Consider the following 15,735-nt stretch of genomic DNA (forward strand, 5'->3'; position numbering starts at 1 on the left):
ACATTGAAATATGTGCCATTTTTCACAGCTCATTGTACTTTATGTCTTGTATTTCTGAAAATCACTTGAGATTTGCCTACATGATAAATTTCCCTTTCCCAGTCATAAAAAAAGACGGTAGATCTACAGTCAAGTCTACTTCCTTCACAAAAGTCACGAGAGAAAAGCTTTTGGCTTTTCCTTCCATTCTCTTCCCCTCTGCATCATAATGAAGATAATATAGAGATGTGAGGGTAGCCAGTAAAGTAACCTCATGAACTCAAAGACAGCAGAAATATAGGTACACATTTTTAATACAAATTCACATCTTGGACGTCTGCTAGCTTTCTTTCACTCCCAGCCAATTTAGTGGCCTGCTGTGGAGACTTGTTATTCAACTTGGAATTTCATCTTGCCTAGAAGGAAGCTATTGCTTACCAGATATTTCTAAATTGAGAAAGTAATCTTATAATTATTCAGCAAGCATGATGGGCCCAGAGAAGCTCTTAGTTGTGACAGCTCAGAGCCCTGAACTCGTACTTTCTTACCTGTGTTTGGTGCCCCATCATCTGAATCCCAGAGCTTCTCAGAAATGTTATGATGTTCTTTGCGTCTGTAAAGTTTTCACTTCTCTGGGGAGGGCTTATTTGCTGACATAATTTTAAGATCATATAACCTAAAACCTATGTTGATTATCTTATCTTTCAAAGAAAGCAGAAAATAAGGGAGTTTATATTGAAGGCCTGTTATATCCCCAGCACTGTGCAAGCCACAGGGCATATCACAGTGAGCATGACACTAAGTCTTCCCTTCAGAAAGCTTTCAGAACTGCTGAGGATAATGGCAGCTAACTCTGTCACTGCATTTACTATGTGCTCCAAAAGGCACCATTCTAAGTGTATTAATTCATATTTTATATGAAATCAAGCCTATTATTATCCTCATTTTATGGATTAGGAAACTGAGGCACAGAGACACTCAACTAATAAGCGTCACAGCCTGGATTTGAATCTGACTTTAAATAAATGACTTAGTGTTGATGAGTACTATTGAAGGGAAAGTTAAGATGCTGTGGGAGCTTTTGCTAATGTGATTTCACCTGATCCAGGTGGGTAGATGAGTGGGTAAGAATTAGGGTGGGACTGATCTAGGCAAAAGTTGTCCTTTGACTACTTTTAGGCTGAGCAGCTTTCTTTAGTTTGTTGTCTTGTACTCAGTTCACTTCATCTCTATTTACAGACTCACTCCAGTGAGTTTGTTATTCTGATCATTTCTGGGCTCCACCTCATTTTAATCAGAAGTCTCTTGGTTGCAAGCAATAAAACCTCAACTTGATCTTATAGACAGAAGGGGAAATTCACTGATAGGCTACAGGTTCTTTTTACATAACTGCAGGAAGGGACAGTTGGAACCAGAGACCTGGTGCTGGCAGAGGTGACTCTGTACATTTGTCTGACTCTCTTCTACTTCAAACTGGCTTCCTCAGCATGGTATGAGCATGGCTGTCCAGGGCTCCTAAGCCTCTCTGCCAGAAAGTGGCTGGCTCTCTGCCCTTGGGTCCACTTTGGAAAATCTATAGGATGTTCTTGTGCGGTTCGGGTGTCCACACTTGGACCAGTTACCGTGGCCAGACAGACAGACATGTTGAGTACCCAGCTTTGGGACAGAAGTCAACCAGCTTTGGTGATTGTAAGCTGGATATCAATCCATTATTATCTATTATAAAGAACATTCCGAGTGTTGCCTTTTATGTCCACCCCTCTGAAGCTCCTTCTCTTGATCAGAGTAATTTGCCTGGCCCACCAAGCATTTTCTTTCAGGGGCTCATAGTGCTGCGCTGAGGATTATAACATAATGCACACAGAATGTGTCATATCAGTATGTTTCATGAAATGAGAAGATCTTTCCACACTCCTTTCTCAGTCTTCTTATTTAGAGGTCCCCTGTGCAAAGTCAACACCTTAAAATGTCCCAGAACCTCATCTTTGAAGGCACTAAGAGCTCCCTTGGAACAATAGTTGAGAGATTAGTAAGTTCCAAATTTAATTGTAAACACGAAGGAAAGTGACTCACCCAAGGTCACTGCAGTGGCAAGTGCCATGAATTTTATTTTTCCTGCCCAGGCTCGAAATAAGCAGGTATGCCTTGTTCTGAGTTGTTGAATCTAAAAATGGAATCATTATGTTGAGGCCAACTCCTGGGAATCTTGTATGAATTGTTGGGAGGAAGTGAGCCTTTCCCTGCCCCTGTGGTTTACCCCTCGGTTAAGGGCAGGGACTTTGGAGCAAGATGTGTCTGTGTTAAGTTCTGGCCTGGCGTATACTTTGTTTTTTATTTTATTTTATTTTATTTTTATTTTATTTATTTTTACTTTTGGCCATGTTGGGTCTTTGTTGCTGCGTGCAGGCTTTCTCTAGTTGAGGGGAGCAGGGGCTACTCTTCGTTGCGGTGCGTAGGCTTCTCATTGCGGTGGCTTCTCTTGTTGGGAGCATGGGCTCTAGGCACATGGGTTTCAGTAGTTTGTGGCATGCGGGCTCAGTAGTTGTGGCACGTGGGCTCAGTACTTGTGGCTCACGGGCTCTAGAGTTCAGGCTCAGTAGTTGTGGTGTACGGACTTAGTTGCTCCGCGACATGTGGGATCTTCCCGGACCAGGGGTCGAACCCATGTCCCCTGCATTGACAGGTGGATTCTTAACCACAGCGCCACCAGAGAAGCCCCCTGGCATATACTTTGGATTCTCTGTACCTCCGTTACTTCAACTCTAAAATGAGGATGATAGAAGTACCTAACTCATAGGTCTGTTGTGTACATCGATATCTAAAATATGTAACCTGGGCTTCCCTGGTGGTGCAGTGGTTTGGAATCTGCCTGCCAATGCAGGGGATATGGGTTCGTGCCCTGGTCTGGGAAGGCCCCACATGCCGTGGAGCAACTAAGCCTGTGTGCCACAACTACTGAAGCCCGTGCATCTAGAGCCCATGCTCCGCAACAAGAGAAGCCACCGCAATGAGAAGCCTGCGCACCGCAACGAAGAGTAGACCCCGCTTGCTGCAACTAGAGAAAGCCTGCATGCAGCAATGAAGATCCAACGCAGCCAAAAATCAATAAATAATTTTTTTTTTTAATCCCCAGAAAATTTTAAAAAAAAATGTAACCTATCTGGCTTGGTAACTGGCAACCGTGCTCCGTAAGTTCTAGCGATTGTTTTATCACCATCATGTACTGGCTCCGTCCCTTGGACCAGAGGTTTCAGGGTAATCAGTATAAGAGATGGGACATTGTGGTGGGTCAGATGCTTTTCAGAGCTCTGATTTCATCCTTCCACATTTTTGAGGACAGGATAAGAGAAAGAGAAGGAAATTAATACCTCTTGGGCACCTGCTACCTGCCACATACCTTCACACATATATCATTCAGTTGTAATTCAACATTTCCATAATTATTTCTCTAGTTTCTGTCTCACCAGATATGTACATGTCATAAGTGCAAGGCTCCATTAGTCTTTTCTCACAGCACAGAGCAGGTGCTCAGCAAACATATGTTGAACTCAACTTTGATGGCAACGCTTCATTCAGGTAGCAGTTACTGCGTTCTCACGGTTGGGAGAAACGAAGGTTTCTAAGCACTACTGCTGCTAATACGTAGTGGAACCAGTCTGAACCCAGATTTTTCTCGCTGCTGTGCCAGTGCCCTTTCTTTTCATTTACAAGTGCAAATGATGAGGACAAGTTCTACGAGTAGTAGTACCCTACGTCATATGCAAATTGGGTTTTAAAGTGTTGAACTGGGGAGGTCAGCTCTTCTGTCACATCGCTGGTTAATCTGGGTTTAAACAAAGGTAGAATTGCAGACCTCTGCAGTATCATTTTCAAATAGAGGCACTTTTTGCTCTTCCTAAGGCCATTTGATCCACACTAGAGGGAACAACACCAGTGGTTTCCGTTTATAAGGTAGTTTAGAGTTCTTATTCTGAAAATTCCCATGAGCACCATTTACTGACTTTCCCATGTCTTTCTTCTCTGTTTTCAGCTGTGATCCTTTAAACTAGAGGCCACAGGGTCACCTTCACTGTGTGCCCTTCCTTTCATGGGCACCATGAAATCCACCCAGGTGCATTTAAGATTTAAGTTCCCGAACTTTGATTCATTTACCACTAGCCCTTTATCAAGCTTATATTCTATTCTGCCATATGTTTAAGAAACAAATAAGACAAAATCAATGATATTAGTATACGAGAGACAAACACATAAGATTTTTAAATATATATAATGTTACAAAAAAATAGTGATAAAATAAATTGGTCATGCTGTGAAGGGGCACCACCCAGGGGCTCAGGGAAGAATTAAGGGAAGAGGTAATTTTTAAATTATTTTTATGTCACATAATCTGTTTAGGAGCAAAGTTAAAAAATAAAAAAGAAAAAGCTAGGAATGAGGGAGAAGAGTTCTAGGATCTTCCTTCCATATGGGAGAAATAAGAGAGAATCTAAATGAGAGGTAGTTCTGGTCCTAAAATATATTAGAAGTAAGCAGCTAGGGGTACTCACAGTCATCCAGGGGTCCTAGGCTGTAGTCTCAGGATATTACGTGGTGGGGTTAAATCTCTCAGGTTAGAAACTAATAGGGAATTGAGGAGACAAAAATGAAATTATAACCTAATCTAGTAATAATGAATGGCTGGGCATAATCTGATCATTATCTATTGTATTGTTGCAAATCTGATGGGCGCCTGTTGAAGAAAGAGTATATCAGGGCTTCCCTGGTGGCGCAGTGGTTAAGAATCTGCCTGCCAATGCAGGGGACACGAGTTCGAGCCCTGGTCCGGGAAGATCCCACATGCCACGGAGCAACTAAGCCCGTGCACCACAACTACTGAAACCTGCGCACCGCAACAAAGAGTAGCCCCTGCTCGCTGCAACTACAGAAAAGCCTGCGCGCAGCAGCAAAGACCCAATGCAGCCAAAAAAAAAAAGAGCATATCAATATGCCCAGAAAAGAAACCAGGGTGGGGGTGGGAGTGGTGGTGTCAAATAGTACACCAGTGTTCCCCAAAGCAGAAAGTGTCCTGTCCAGGTAATTGTTTTCACCAACCCTATAGCAGAGTTAGGAACGTGGGTTTATCATAGGTTGACTTCACTTACTATCATCATTAGCATCTTTATTAAATACTTGATATTTGCCAGGTACCATGCTTAGTGCTTTTTATGTATTGCTCCATTTAATCCTTTCAACATCCTTAGCGTATAGCTGCTCTTATTTTTTTCCCATTTTATATATGAAGAAACTCAGGCTTGGAGAGGTCAGATAACCTGCTTAGGATTTCAGAGCTTTTAAGTTGAGAAGCTAGGGTCACAAACTCCTAACACTCTACTAAACAAGTCACACCTTTCCTCTCACCTTGAGATAGCTTACCTATCTGCCAACTATGTACTAGACTCTCTGCCTGGGTATCTCTCAGACATTTACCAATGGCCAAGTAAACCCATCCTTTCTCCTATCCAGATCAGTCTCTCTCTGTGTTCCCTGCCTTGTCCAAGCAAAATGCATGAGTTCATGCCTTAGAGTAAACCATCATATAATAATTTCCCCTGTAAATTGCCTGTAAAAAAGGATGGGATATGGTGGGAGGCAGACAAGCATTCTGGTCAATTTATCACTGTCATCATTTATTTCAACTAACTGTCCTTTAACTATGCATCAGTTTCACATGTGTTTTGATAGTTTGCGTCTCTCCTAAGTCTGAAGTCTGCACTTGTCCATGGAGTTCAGAACTAACTTTTATCTCCCAGTGTCTTTAGTGAGTGTACATTTTTGCCTCTAATTGGATATTTTAAGGGGAAAGAAATTCTAATATCAGGACTTGAACCCTGAAAGGGTTCAAGAAGAAAAAACTTTGGCTGAAATGACCATCAAAAGATATCTGATAGGCTTAAAGCCTGACAGATCTGAAAGGCATTTGGAAATGACAAGCCTGTGTTCATTTCTGAGAGTTAGTCCAGGTGGATGAATAGAACTCTTCTGCCTGGTGTGTTGGTCATTTATGTAGTAGCTTCAAGCCCCATTAAATGGTGCTTGACTGCTGAATTCGGAGAGGACAGTTGAGCCTACAGTTTAATACCGATAACTGGCCGTATCTTTTACATTTTAGGAAGACATCTCCCAAGTGGTTGGTCAAGGTGTGGTGGCAGGTCAGCAGAGGGCACTGGAATGTCCAACTGACAGCGTACGTAACTGACCCTTTATGTTTGCTCTACTCGGATGGTGTGTGTTATAAATGGGTTCCAGAAGAAAAGGAGATGGTTGCAATGAAATCTGATCCTTTATTACTTGGCAGGAAGTTAAGGTATGTCTTTCAACCTGAAGTCAACCCACAGCTGTATCACCGATCCTGTGCAGGATGTGTGGAAATACCCTTTTTATGTCTTCCTGTACCAACACCCTAAGCAGGTGTTTAAAAGTGAGGCATCTCTGAAAACACACTTGCACCTAAATTTTGAGAGCCCCATGCCTTACATAATGTCATGAATAAAAATTTTAAGAAGGAGAGTTCGTAGTTTTATAGAATTATAAATGCAATAACAAGTGTTCCTTGTATTTATATAGTTATTCTTCTTAAAAAACTATAAATTTCTATTTGTCAAATTTTTGTCCTTTTTTTGCCATTGAACTTTTTTTTGTGCTGCTAAAATTTACATTATTACTATATTAACTATTTTTATGTTTAAGGAACTATAGATTACTAGAGCTTACAGGTATCCAAAATTATATGCTAAAAACCTAAATAAAAACAAGTAGGTGTAGAAAGAACCTTAGAAATAAGGTTCAACTGAAAAAAATTCACTTCAACTGAAAGTTGTAAGCAATTTAAAAAAATTTAGAACCAGATTTTTTTTTTACTTTATGTAATATATTTGCAAATAGTATTAATGTGCTAGTACTTTTCATACTGCCACTTATCTCAAGACATATATCAAACATCTCTAAAATTTTATAACCACAGAATTTTAGAACTGGGGTGAATCTACACATCCTCTTGCCTTTCTTTTCCCTGCTGAAAAGTGAGCACTTAAATATCTAAGTCATTTTCCTTTCAGAAAGTGATTATTACCCTTTTCTATAGCTGCAGAACAGAAAGGACCCAGAGATCATTTGGCAACATCTGCAGTGAAGCTGTGTCAGCTCATCATAAACAACTTCCCAACCATTTGAGCTATGACAAAAGGAATGAGATTCCTTGTGGAAATGGAATTTTTCATCCCTGAAGGTTTTCAGTCAGAAGCTGGCTGATCATTTATTAATATGTTATCAAAGGACATACAAACATTAGTAGCTATTATTAATTAAACTCCTAAGTTGTTCCTGGAATAGTGATAGGTTTATTTATGTACTTCTATCTTCAGTCTCTACAACAACCTTGCAAGGTATAGAGGTATCACCACCAATTTACAGATGAGGACATTTAGGAGGTTGAGTGGCTTGCCTGTGATCACACAGCTAATTAGTGATAGAAAACTCAGTCTGTCTTCTTTTGAGTAGTGACTTTTTTTTCTTATCATGAAGATCTGATGAAGTGTAGACTCCTTCCCCAGAAAAACACTGGTAAGTGTAACTTTGATACAACCGCAGAGGTTTTATAGTTCCTAGAATTCCCTCTATAAATCTCTTACAAACCCATTTATCTTGTGTTAAGAATCCATGATTTAACTAAAACATAAGTTTCAACTTAAAAAAACAAACACCCCCCCCAAAAAAAAACACACTTGACTGAACTCCACACCCCTAGTGCCAATTTCTTTGGTCTAGAATGGGGGTTCCAGCATTCGTAAATTTTAAAGGCTCCCTAGCAGTTTCTGTTATGAAGACAGGGTTGAGAACCCCTGGTTTAGTTAGGCTGGATGACTTATAAAGTCCACTCCAAGTCTGATGTTCGAATACAGTAACATTCAGCAGCAAATCCAATCTGTCTTCTTTTTAAAAATTTTTTTTTGAATTTTATTTTATTTACTTTTTTAAACAGCAGGTTCTTATTAGTTATCTATTTTATTTATTTATTTATTTATTTTAAATACAGCAGGTTCTTATTAGTCATCCATTTTATACACATCAGTGTATACATGTCAATCCCAATCGCCCAATTCATCATACCACCACCACCACCCCCTGCCGCTTTCCCCCCTTGGTGTCCATACATTTGTTCTCTACATCTGTGTCTCAATTTCTGCCCTGCAAACCGGTTCATCTGTACCATTTCTCTAGGTTCCACATATATGCGTTAATATATGATATTTGTTTTTCTCTTTCTGACTTACTTCATTCCGTATCACAGTCTCTAAATCCATCCACGTCTCTACAAATGACCCAATTTAAAAAATTATTTTAATATAATTTTTAAAGGTTACAGTCTACAAATCCAAGTTTTCTAATCTTTCATTCTTGGTAGTTTGGTTTTATGTCAATGAATGAGTCGTGGGAGCTATGTTCATCCATCACCACATCTACCAACAAGTGGTCTGCCTCTAAACATATGTTTGTTTCACTTGGTTTCTATGGACTACTTCCTTATTTTTTCAACCCATATCTATTAGAAACCTACCTAGTATGCACAATGAAATGGATGCTACGTTAACTGGGAAATAAAGATGAGCAACAAACGTTCTCTGCTGTTAATAAAAGTCATGATGTAGTGATGACTGTCTCTTATGCTTTTCTGTTTTAAAATTCACACCATTTTTCATAAAAGAACTCTGTAGCTGGCATTTAGCTTTGTTGTCAATTTTCTTTCTTGGGATTATACAAAGGAAAGGTGACATAAGTACTGTGTGAGTTAAGATTATGTTCAGTTGCTGCAAGAAGTTTCTCTATTACCTAACGGTGTGGCTGTGATCAGTTTGAGGATGACATGGTGTCTCCATGGTGTCACGGACCCAAGCACCTCTTATCTGATTACTGTACCATTATTTGATTACTCTACCATCCTCAAACTATAGCATCCATTTTTTTGGTCTAAGACTGCTGCTCCAGTTATTACCATTGCATCCACATTTCATCTAAAGAAGGGGAAGGCAGGATTGTTCTCCTTAAGAAAATGACCTGAACATTGTACAGTTCATGTTTGTTTACATTCCATTGATCATAGACCAGTCTGTGGTCATGTCTGGCTTCAAGGAGGCTGGGAAGTGTGGTCTTTAGAGTAATTGGATATTTAGGTGGTTCCATGGTTCAGTTTTCTCGTAGCAACCCCTAGTTTGTCATTGTTTCACTTTCTTCTTTTTAAAATCACTGAAAATATATATTCAAAAAAGCCTTTTTAAATAAGTGAACAGTCATTATTAAATGATGGTGATAGAAAAACTGCAGAGAAAAAAAAAGAACATCAGTAGAATCATAACCTAGCAACTGTTTGATAAACACTTTAAACTTGCAACATTCTTCAAATGGCGACTTTTAGTCCTCTAATTAGCTGTATGATTTCAGATGTCACTTGACATTTGTGTCTTGGTTTCTTTATCTGTAGAACAGTAATATTGTCTAATTCTCAAGATTACTCTCATGATTAAATGAATTCATGGATATAGAAGTGTTTTTGAAAGCTGGAAAGCACAGTACAGACATACAATGAGTGGTATTGCTTTTCTTGTTACATACTGCACAGTGCCTTGTATTGAGGCATAGACTTCCACTGATGGAATCTTGGGGTGTTATTTTTCTGGAGCAGTTACCTTGATCCTATTTCTGGACTCCAGGGACAGCCTGGTGCTTCATTGCCTCCAGCAGAATCTTCCAGCTGGGGATGGGTTTCCTGGCTAACTACAGATCCAGAAGGCAGGCCAGGTCACTACCTATATTTCTTAGCTGCCTGTTAAGCAAGCATGGAGTCCTTTTGGTTTTTCTTAGTTTTCTAATACTAATATTCATTAGAGATATTATCAACAAAAATTCAGAATTACAAGTTAATTTTCCAAAGCTTGCACAGCAAAGGTCTCTGTACCTTCATTGAATTACAGATTTATTTCCTACTCTGAGTTTCCATGTCTTCAGTTTTTCTCTCTGCATTCATTTATTCATTCATCAAACGTTTATTGAGGCCCTACTACGTTCCAGGCACTGGGAATCAAAGGTGAATAAGCATTCTTTTAGGTGAAGTGAAGTGTAATGATGTACATGGGTTTGTTGTCTCTTCCTAACCCTAATGCTCAATTAACCTACCTCATGCATCTTTGACTATGTTAATATGTCCACAAAAGTTGGGCAGTGTCACGTGCTCAGAACATCTGCAGCACAGATTGTTTTTCACTAAGCACAGCACAGATATACAGTCTTCACACTGATTTCATCGTGTAAAAATGCTTCCTGGCCCCAGCTTCATACACAAACCACAAAGATAGCTTCTATCCTTCTTCCCTTCCTTGATCCATCCTTCACCAAAGCATTTTAGATATAAAGTTAAATAGAGAAGCACGGGGAATGGGACAGAAATCATCCTGACTTCCCCTTGCCACCTCTCCAACTCCAAGTTTTCAAGAGGCATTATTGGAGTGCACCATTGTTTTTAAATTTTAAAGTCTTCTCCTCTTGTTACGTTTCTCCTCTCTGACATTCGTCTAATTTTCGTTTCTTTTGTAGGCCGACAGCCGAATGAAACAGCAAAAATATTCAACGAAAGTCTCCTTCAGTTCACAAGAGATCCCTTTAGCACCAACTTCATACCATTCAACAGATGCAGACTTCACAGGCTATGGTATGAGTCTTTCTCTGAGCAGAATTGAATCCACTCATCAAACCTTAGAAAAGGAAGGGATTGTGATGTCCTGAAGAGAGCACTGGACCAAGAGTCAGGAAGCCTGGCTGGCATCCCTGCTCTACTTCCTGAGCTTTGGGACTTGGGCAGGTCACTTTACTTCCAAAATCATTTTTCTCATCTCCACTAGTGGGATTGCCTATTACTTATTGAATATAAAAGTAGTAGAACAAAAAAGGCCCTTAGTAAATGCTACTTGAATCTGAGGCTTCCAGATTATTCTCTAGTCTCTCCAAAATATTGTGTTTAGTTCATGAGTAATGTCTCTTAAAAATCACATTGAACCAAATTGTAGCCTTGCTTATGTCGATGTAATCTATTTAAAGACTTGATTTTCAGTGCTTAAAGAAATTGATAATCACTTTCTCTCTTTGAATTCCTGGATTGAATTATGCCGACTAATGGTTGAAAATAGACCTTCAAAATGAATAATGAGTATTTCCATTTTGCTTTTATGCAATGTAAGTCAGTTTTAAAAGAAGGACTATTTAAAACACATGCTCACCAATGGTAAAGCATAACCCTGCGTGAATTTAGCAGACCTGACACCTTTATGGTATTTGCGTTTTACATATTTTTTCATGAATATTAACTCATAAAAAATTTATGAGGCAGGTGTTATTCTTAAGCACTAGATTTTTTACTAAAATACTTGATGGATGTGGTCAGCAAACTATGACCCCTGGGTCACAGTTGGCCCACCATCTGTTTTTATATGGTCTGCAAGCTAAAAATGGTTTTCACATTTTTAAAATGTTGAAAAAAATCAAAAGAATGTTTCATGAAAATTATATGAAATTCAGATTGCAGTGTCCATAAATAAAATTTTATTGGAATACTCATTTGTTTAGGTATTGTCTATGGCTGCTTTCACACCATAAGGGTAGAGTTGAGTAGCGGCACCAGAGCCTGTATGGCCTGTAAAGCTCCAGATATTTACCATGTGGCCTCTTACGAAAAAAGTTTGATGACTCCAATGTAGACCAATTGAGTTTTGATAATATATATCCCATATATTTACCTCTATAGCACAAATTAATCATCCCACAATTTAATCTGTGGAAATTGTATTCATTCAGCCATCCACTTACCAAACATTGATTGGGGGCTTGGTAGGAGTCAGGCTTTGGGCTGGATTCTATGAGAGAAATAAATACCAAGACTGACTCAGGACTGGCTATAGGGTAGCCAGAGGCAGAAGCAGAGGAGGGAAAGAAATACTGGAAAGATACTCCTCCAGTATCTCTTACTATGTTTTCTCTCCTCACTCAACAGACTAAGCTAGTGATTTACATAAGGAGTATAAACTATTTAAAGCATCCATGAAACTATGACACTGTTTTTATTGGAAATTAGTGAACAATGTAGCATGAAATACATATGTTGCCAAAAGATCTCGAGTCAAATTAGGTTTACGATTTACTAGCCTTCTGATATGGCCTTTTTAAATTGTTGCCGAGGTTGTGTCATTGTTACACAAGAGGCCATTCGATTAATAAATTCCACGTGGTCAGGAGCGGCACCTATATGAAAGCCACACAGTGCCAGTCCCTGGGCTGAGCACCTCAGGCACGTTGTTTCTTTAATTCCTCAGACAGCCTCCTGGATGATGATTACGTGCATTTTTCTGATGACGAATGAGCCTCAGCTGCACCCACTATTAATTTCCTTCTTGTGAACTCACATCCACTTCTGTACCACCCCGAAACTTGTGCCCTTTGGTCTCGAAGACAATGATTATCACTGAGTCAGAGCAGAGCCCTCACAGGCTTATCTAGGGCCTGTGTTCTTTTGTTTTCTACCAAGTGTCAGCAAACTTCTTCTGTAAGGAGTCAAGGAGTAAATATAAGGCTTGTGGGCCACGTGGTCTCTCTGTTGCAGCTACTCAATTCTGCTGTCAGCAGCCGTAGACTAGATGTAAATGAATTAGCAGGGCTGTGTTCCAGTAAAACTTTATTTATAGACATTAAAATTTAAATTTCATATAATTTTCACATGTGTTGAAATGTTATTTTTCCTTGGATTTTTGTTTTTCAACCTTCTGAAATAAAAACCATTCTTGGTCCTCGGGCCATAGTGTACTGGCCCCAACTTGTACAGAGGTCTGTGGATCTCAACTTGGCCCCTGTGCATTAGCCGCAGCTGACCAGCAGATGGGGCCCTTTATTATCAGACCTTTACCAAATTATATCACTGTGTAAGAATCAGTACTCATGATGATCAAGACTAGTTATCAAAAAAGATGACGTTCTCTAGAAAATATTATTTGTATAAGAGTCTCTTGAAACTAACATTTTGAATGTTTGGACTTTTCAGTGGGCTAGGTTTGACTGAGGATGCATATGTGTTAATATTTTTTTCCCCCAGTTTTTAGAAAAACCCAGTCTAAAACAATGATTTTTAAAAGTAAAACAGCAATAACTCTTTTCACAAGCCTTTTCAGTTACGGACCCAGCAATTAATTCTACAGTATTGTGTTTATAACACTTATTTTTTTACTATGTATATATTTGGGGATCATTTTTAGGTGATTGTTATTTTCAGTTGTGCCATACTTTATTGATTAGATCCTTTATACATTTTAATTCATATGATATGCCCTAATTGAAAGTACTTAAGCACTATTTCTTAATTAGTATTTTATAACTGTAGCTCAGCATTTATACCAGTCTTTATTCTCATTATAACATATACCTATATGTACTTAATCATTTAATCAACTTAAATTTTTCCATACCAGTTTTCATGGTATATATTAAGATTTTAAAAATTTCAAGTATAACTAAAATGGTTGATCGTGTGGGTTGGTGGTAGCTATTGTTTTAATCTCAAAAGTGTCATAGGAACGTCATGTTTCATCCCCGGGTGAATGGGCAGTAGTGACCCAGCTTTTCACTTCATGGTGCTTGGGAGGAAAAGAGTGAAATGATAAACACATGTAAACGCTGCACTCCCCGAGCCGTGGAGTGTGCGAGCTGAGCTGCATCTCCTACATTCCAGTCATTCTTGTGTTCACTCCTTCTTCAGGTGGTTTCCACGCTCCTATGTCAGTGGACCCTGCCACGTGTCCCATTGTTCCTGGCCAGGAAATGATTATAGAAATATCCAAGGGGCGTTCAGGGCTTGGTCTCAGCATTGTGGGAGGAAAAGACACACCCTTGGTAAGTTTCTAGAAGTGAACTATATCCACGGGCACAGAGTTAGATGCTGAGCCTTATTATGGCCTTGGGTCACTTCTGTGGAAGACTTGGCTTTTTCATAGTATGTAAGTAGATGAACGATTGTTATTATGATCATTATCATCATTGTTATTTAGTGGACTGCTACATAAAAGTGTACATCCCTTACTCCACTTCCGAAATTTAGGCTTGGCTTTATTTTGACCATGTTCACGTCTACTCATAATTTTTTTTAAATTGTTCTAGAATGTTAATTTTTACTTGGATGATGGATCTTTGATTATTCAGTATTTTGATTGTCACTGGTCAACAGTGCCATTAAAATGTAAAACTTCCTGGGTTTTGATTTACAAAAATGTGATTAATCAATGTGCATGTTATTACTTGAATAAGTAATAACATGCACATTATTCAAAGTTAAACTGCCACAGAGGATATAAAGTGAAGGGTAAATCTCCCTCCTATCCTTTTGCCCTAGCCTTGCCCTTCAACCCCACCCCCGATCCCAACCAGGGCCTCCCCCTAGAGACAACCACTCTTACTAATGAATATGCTTTTTTTTTTTTTTTAGATGTTGGGGGTAGGAGTTTATTAATTTATTTTATTTATTTTTGCTGCGTTGGGTCTTCGTTTCTGTGCGAGGGCTTTCTCTAGTTGTGGCAAGCGGGGGTCACTCTTCATCACGGTGCGCGGGCCTCTCACTATCGCGGCCTCTCTTGTTGCGGAGCACAGGCTCCAGACGATCAGGCTCAGTAGTTGTGGCGCACGGGCCTAGTTGCTCCGCGGCATGTGGGATCCTCCCAGACCAGGGCTCGAACCTGTGTCCCCTGCATTAGCAGGCAGATTCTCAACCACTACGCCACCAGGGAAGCCTTGAATATGCTTTTAAATGAACATTTTGATATTTCTTTTGCTCATTTTATTTGGTAAGAAGTAAATTGCATATGCCAGATTTATAGTGAAAACAAGTATAGTATCAATAAAATAATTCTTTACATTTTTGACAGGAATATAATGTTTCTGTGTTAGTACTGTTGGAGGGGGCAGGGAATCCTGTTCTATTTTTCTGTAATGAATATTAGTCCCCTAAGGCACTAGGCAACTCAAGAACAGCATAGGCGGCAGAAACCAGGGTCTTACTGCCTTCTACATGTTTCCTGGTCATGCTCTTCCTCTCTCCTGCTATCTGGACTGATCTAGAGAATCCTATGTTTAGTTTGACCTTACTAGTGAGCCACCTGAACCTGAATGTGCTCAGAGGCTGGTGTTTATTTATTAAAGGATTTTATTTCCTTCAGCTCAATTAAAGTATTGTTAAAACTTTTCTCCAGGGGCTTCCCTAGTGGCGCAGTGGTTGAGAGTCCGCCTGCCGATGCAGGGGACACGGGTTCGTGCCCCGGTCCGGGAGGATCCCACATGCTGCGGAGCGGCTGGGCCCGTGAGCCGTGGCCGCTGAGCCTGCGCGTCCGGAGCCTGTGCTCCGCAACGGGAAAGGCTACAGCAGTGAGAGGCCCGCGTACTGCAAAAAAACCCAAAAAAACCCAACTTTTCTCCAGGGTTCAGGATAATTTATTTCCTGAATTACTCTGGCTTGGCCTGTGCAGGCAGGAACTGCTGTGTGTAGCGTCCTGCATGCACTGTGACGTTTTCATTAGCTTGGGTGGAATTGGGAACACCTGGAGTCAGCCAGCTCAGCCAGTTTTAGCTCCCAGCCCTTTCATGGGTCTTTGGCTCCTTAAGGCCCCAGAACTTTTCTACTTTGTTTGTTGTCTGGCTTGG

The 15,735-nt window shown here is 39.9% G+C and overlaps 1 protein-coding gene across 5 annotated transcripts in view; it reads left to right on the forward strand.

Annotated features, from left to right (window-relative positions):
- PATJ (PATJ crumbs cell polarity complex component) overlaps positions 1-15,735 on the forward strand; it is a 353,136-nt gene that overhangs the window by 275,551 nt on the left and 61,850 nt on the right. For all 5 annotated transcript variants that reach the window (XM_082616407.1, XM_082616410.1, XM_082616411.1 and 2 more), the window contains 3 exons: positions 6,128-6,202; positions 10,603-10,717; positions 13,805-13,938. In XM_082616407.1, coding sequence (XP_082472533.1) covers positions 6,128-6,202; positions 10,603-10,717; positions 13,805-13,938 — 324 coding nt within the window. The remainder of the gene's footprint in view (positions 1-6,127; positions 6,203-10,602; positions 10,718-13,804; positions 13,939-15,735) is intronic.

The sequence above is a fragment of the Mesoplodon mirus genome (assembly GCF_964341445.2).
Source record: "Mesoplodon mirus genome assembly, chromosome: 3".
Classification (NCBI taxonomy): Eukaryota; Metazoa; Chordata; class Mammalia; order Artiodactyla; family Ziphiidae; genus Mesoplodon; species Mesoplodon mirus.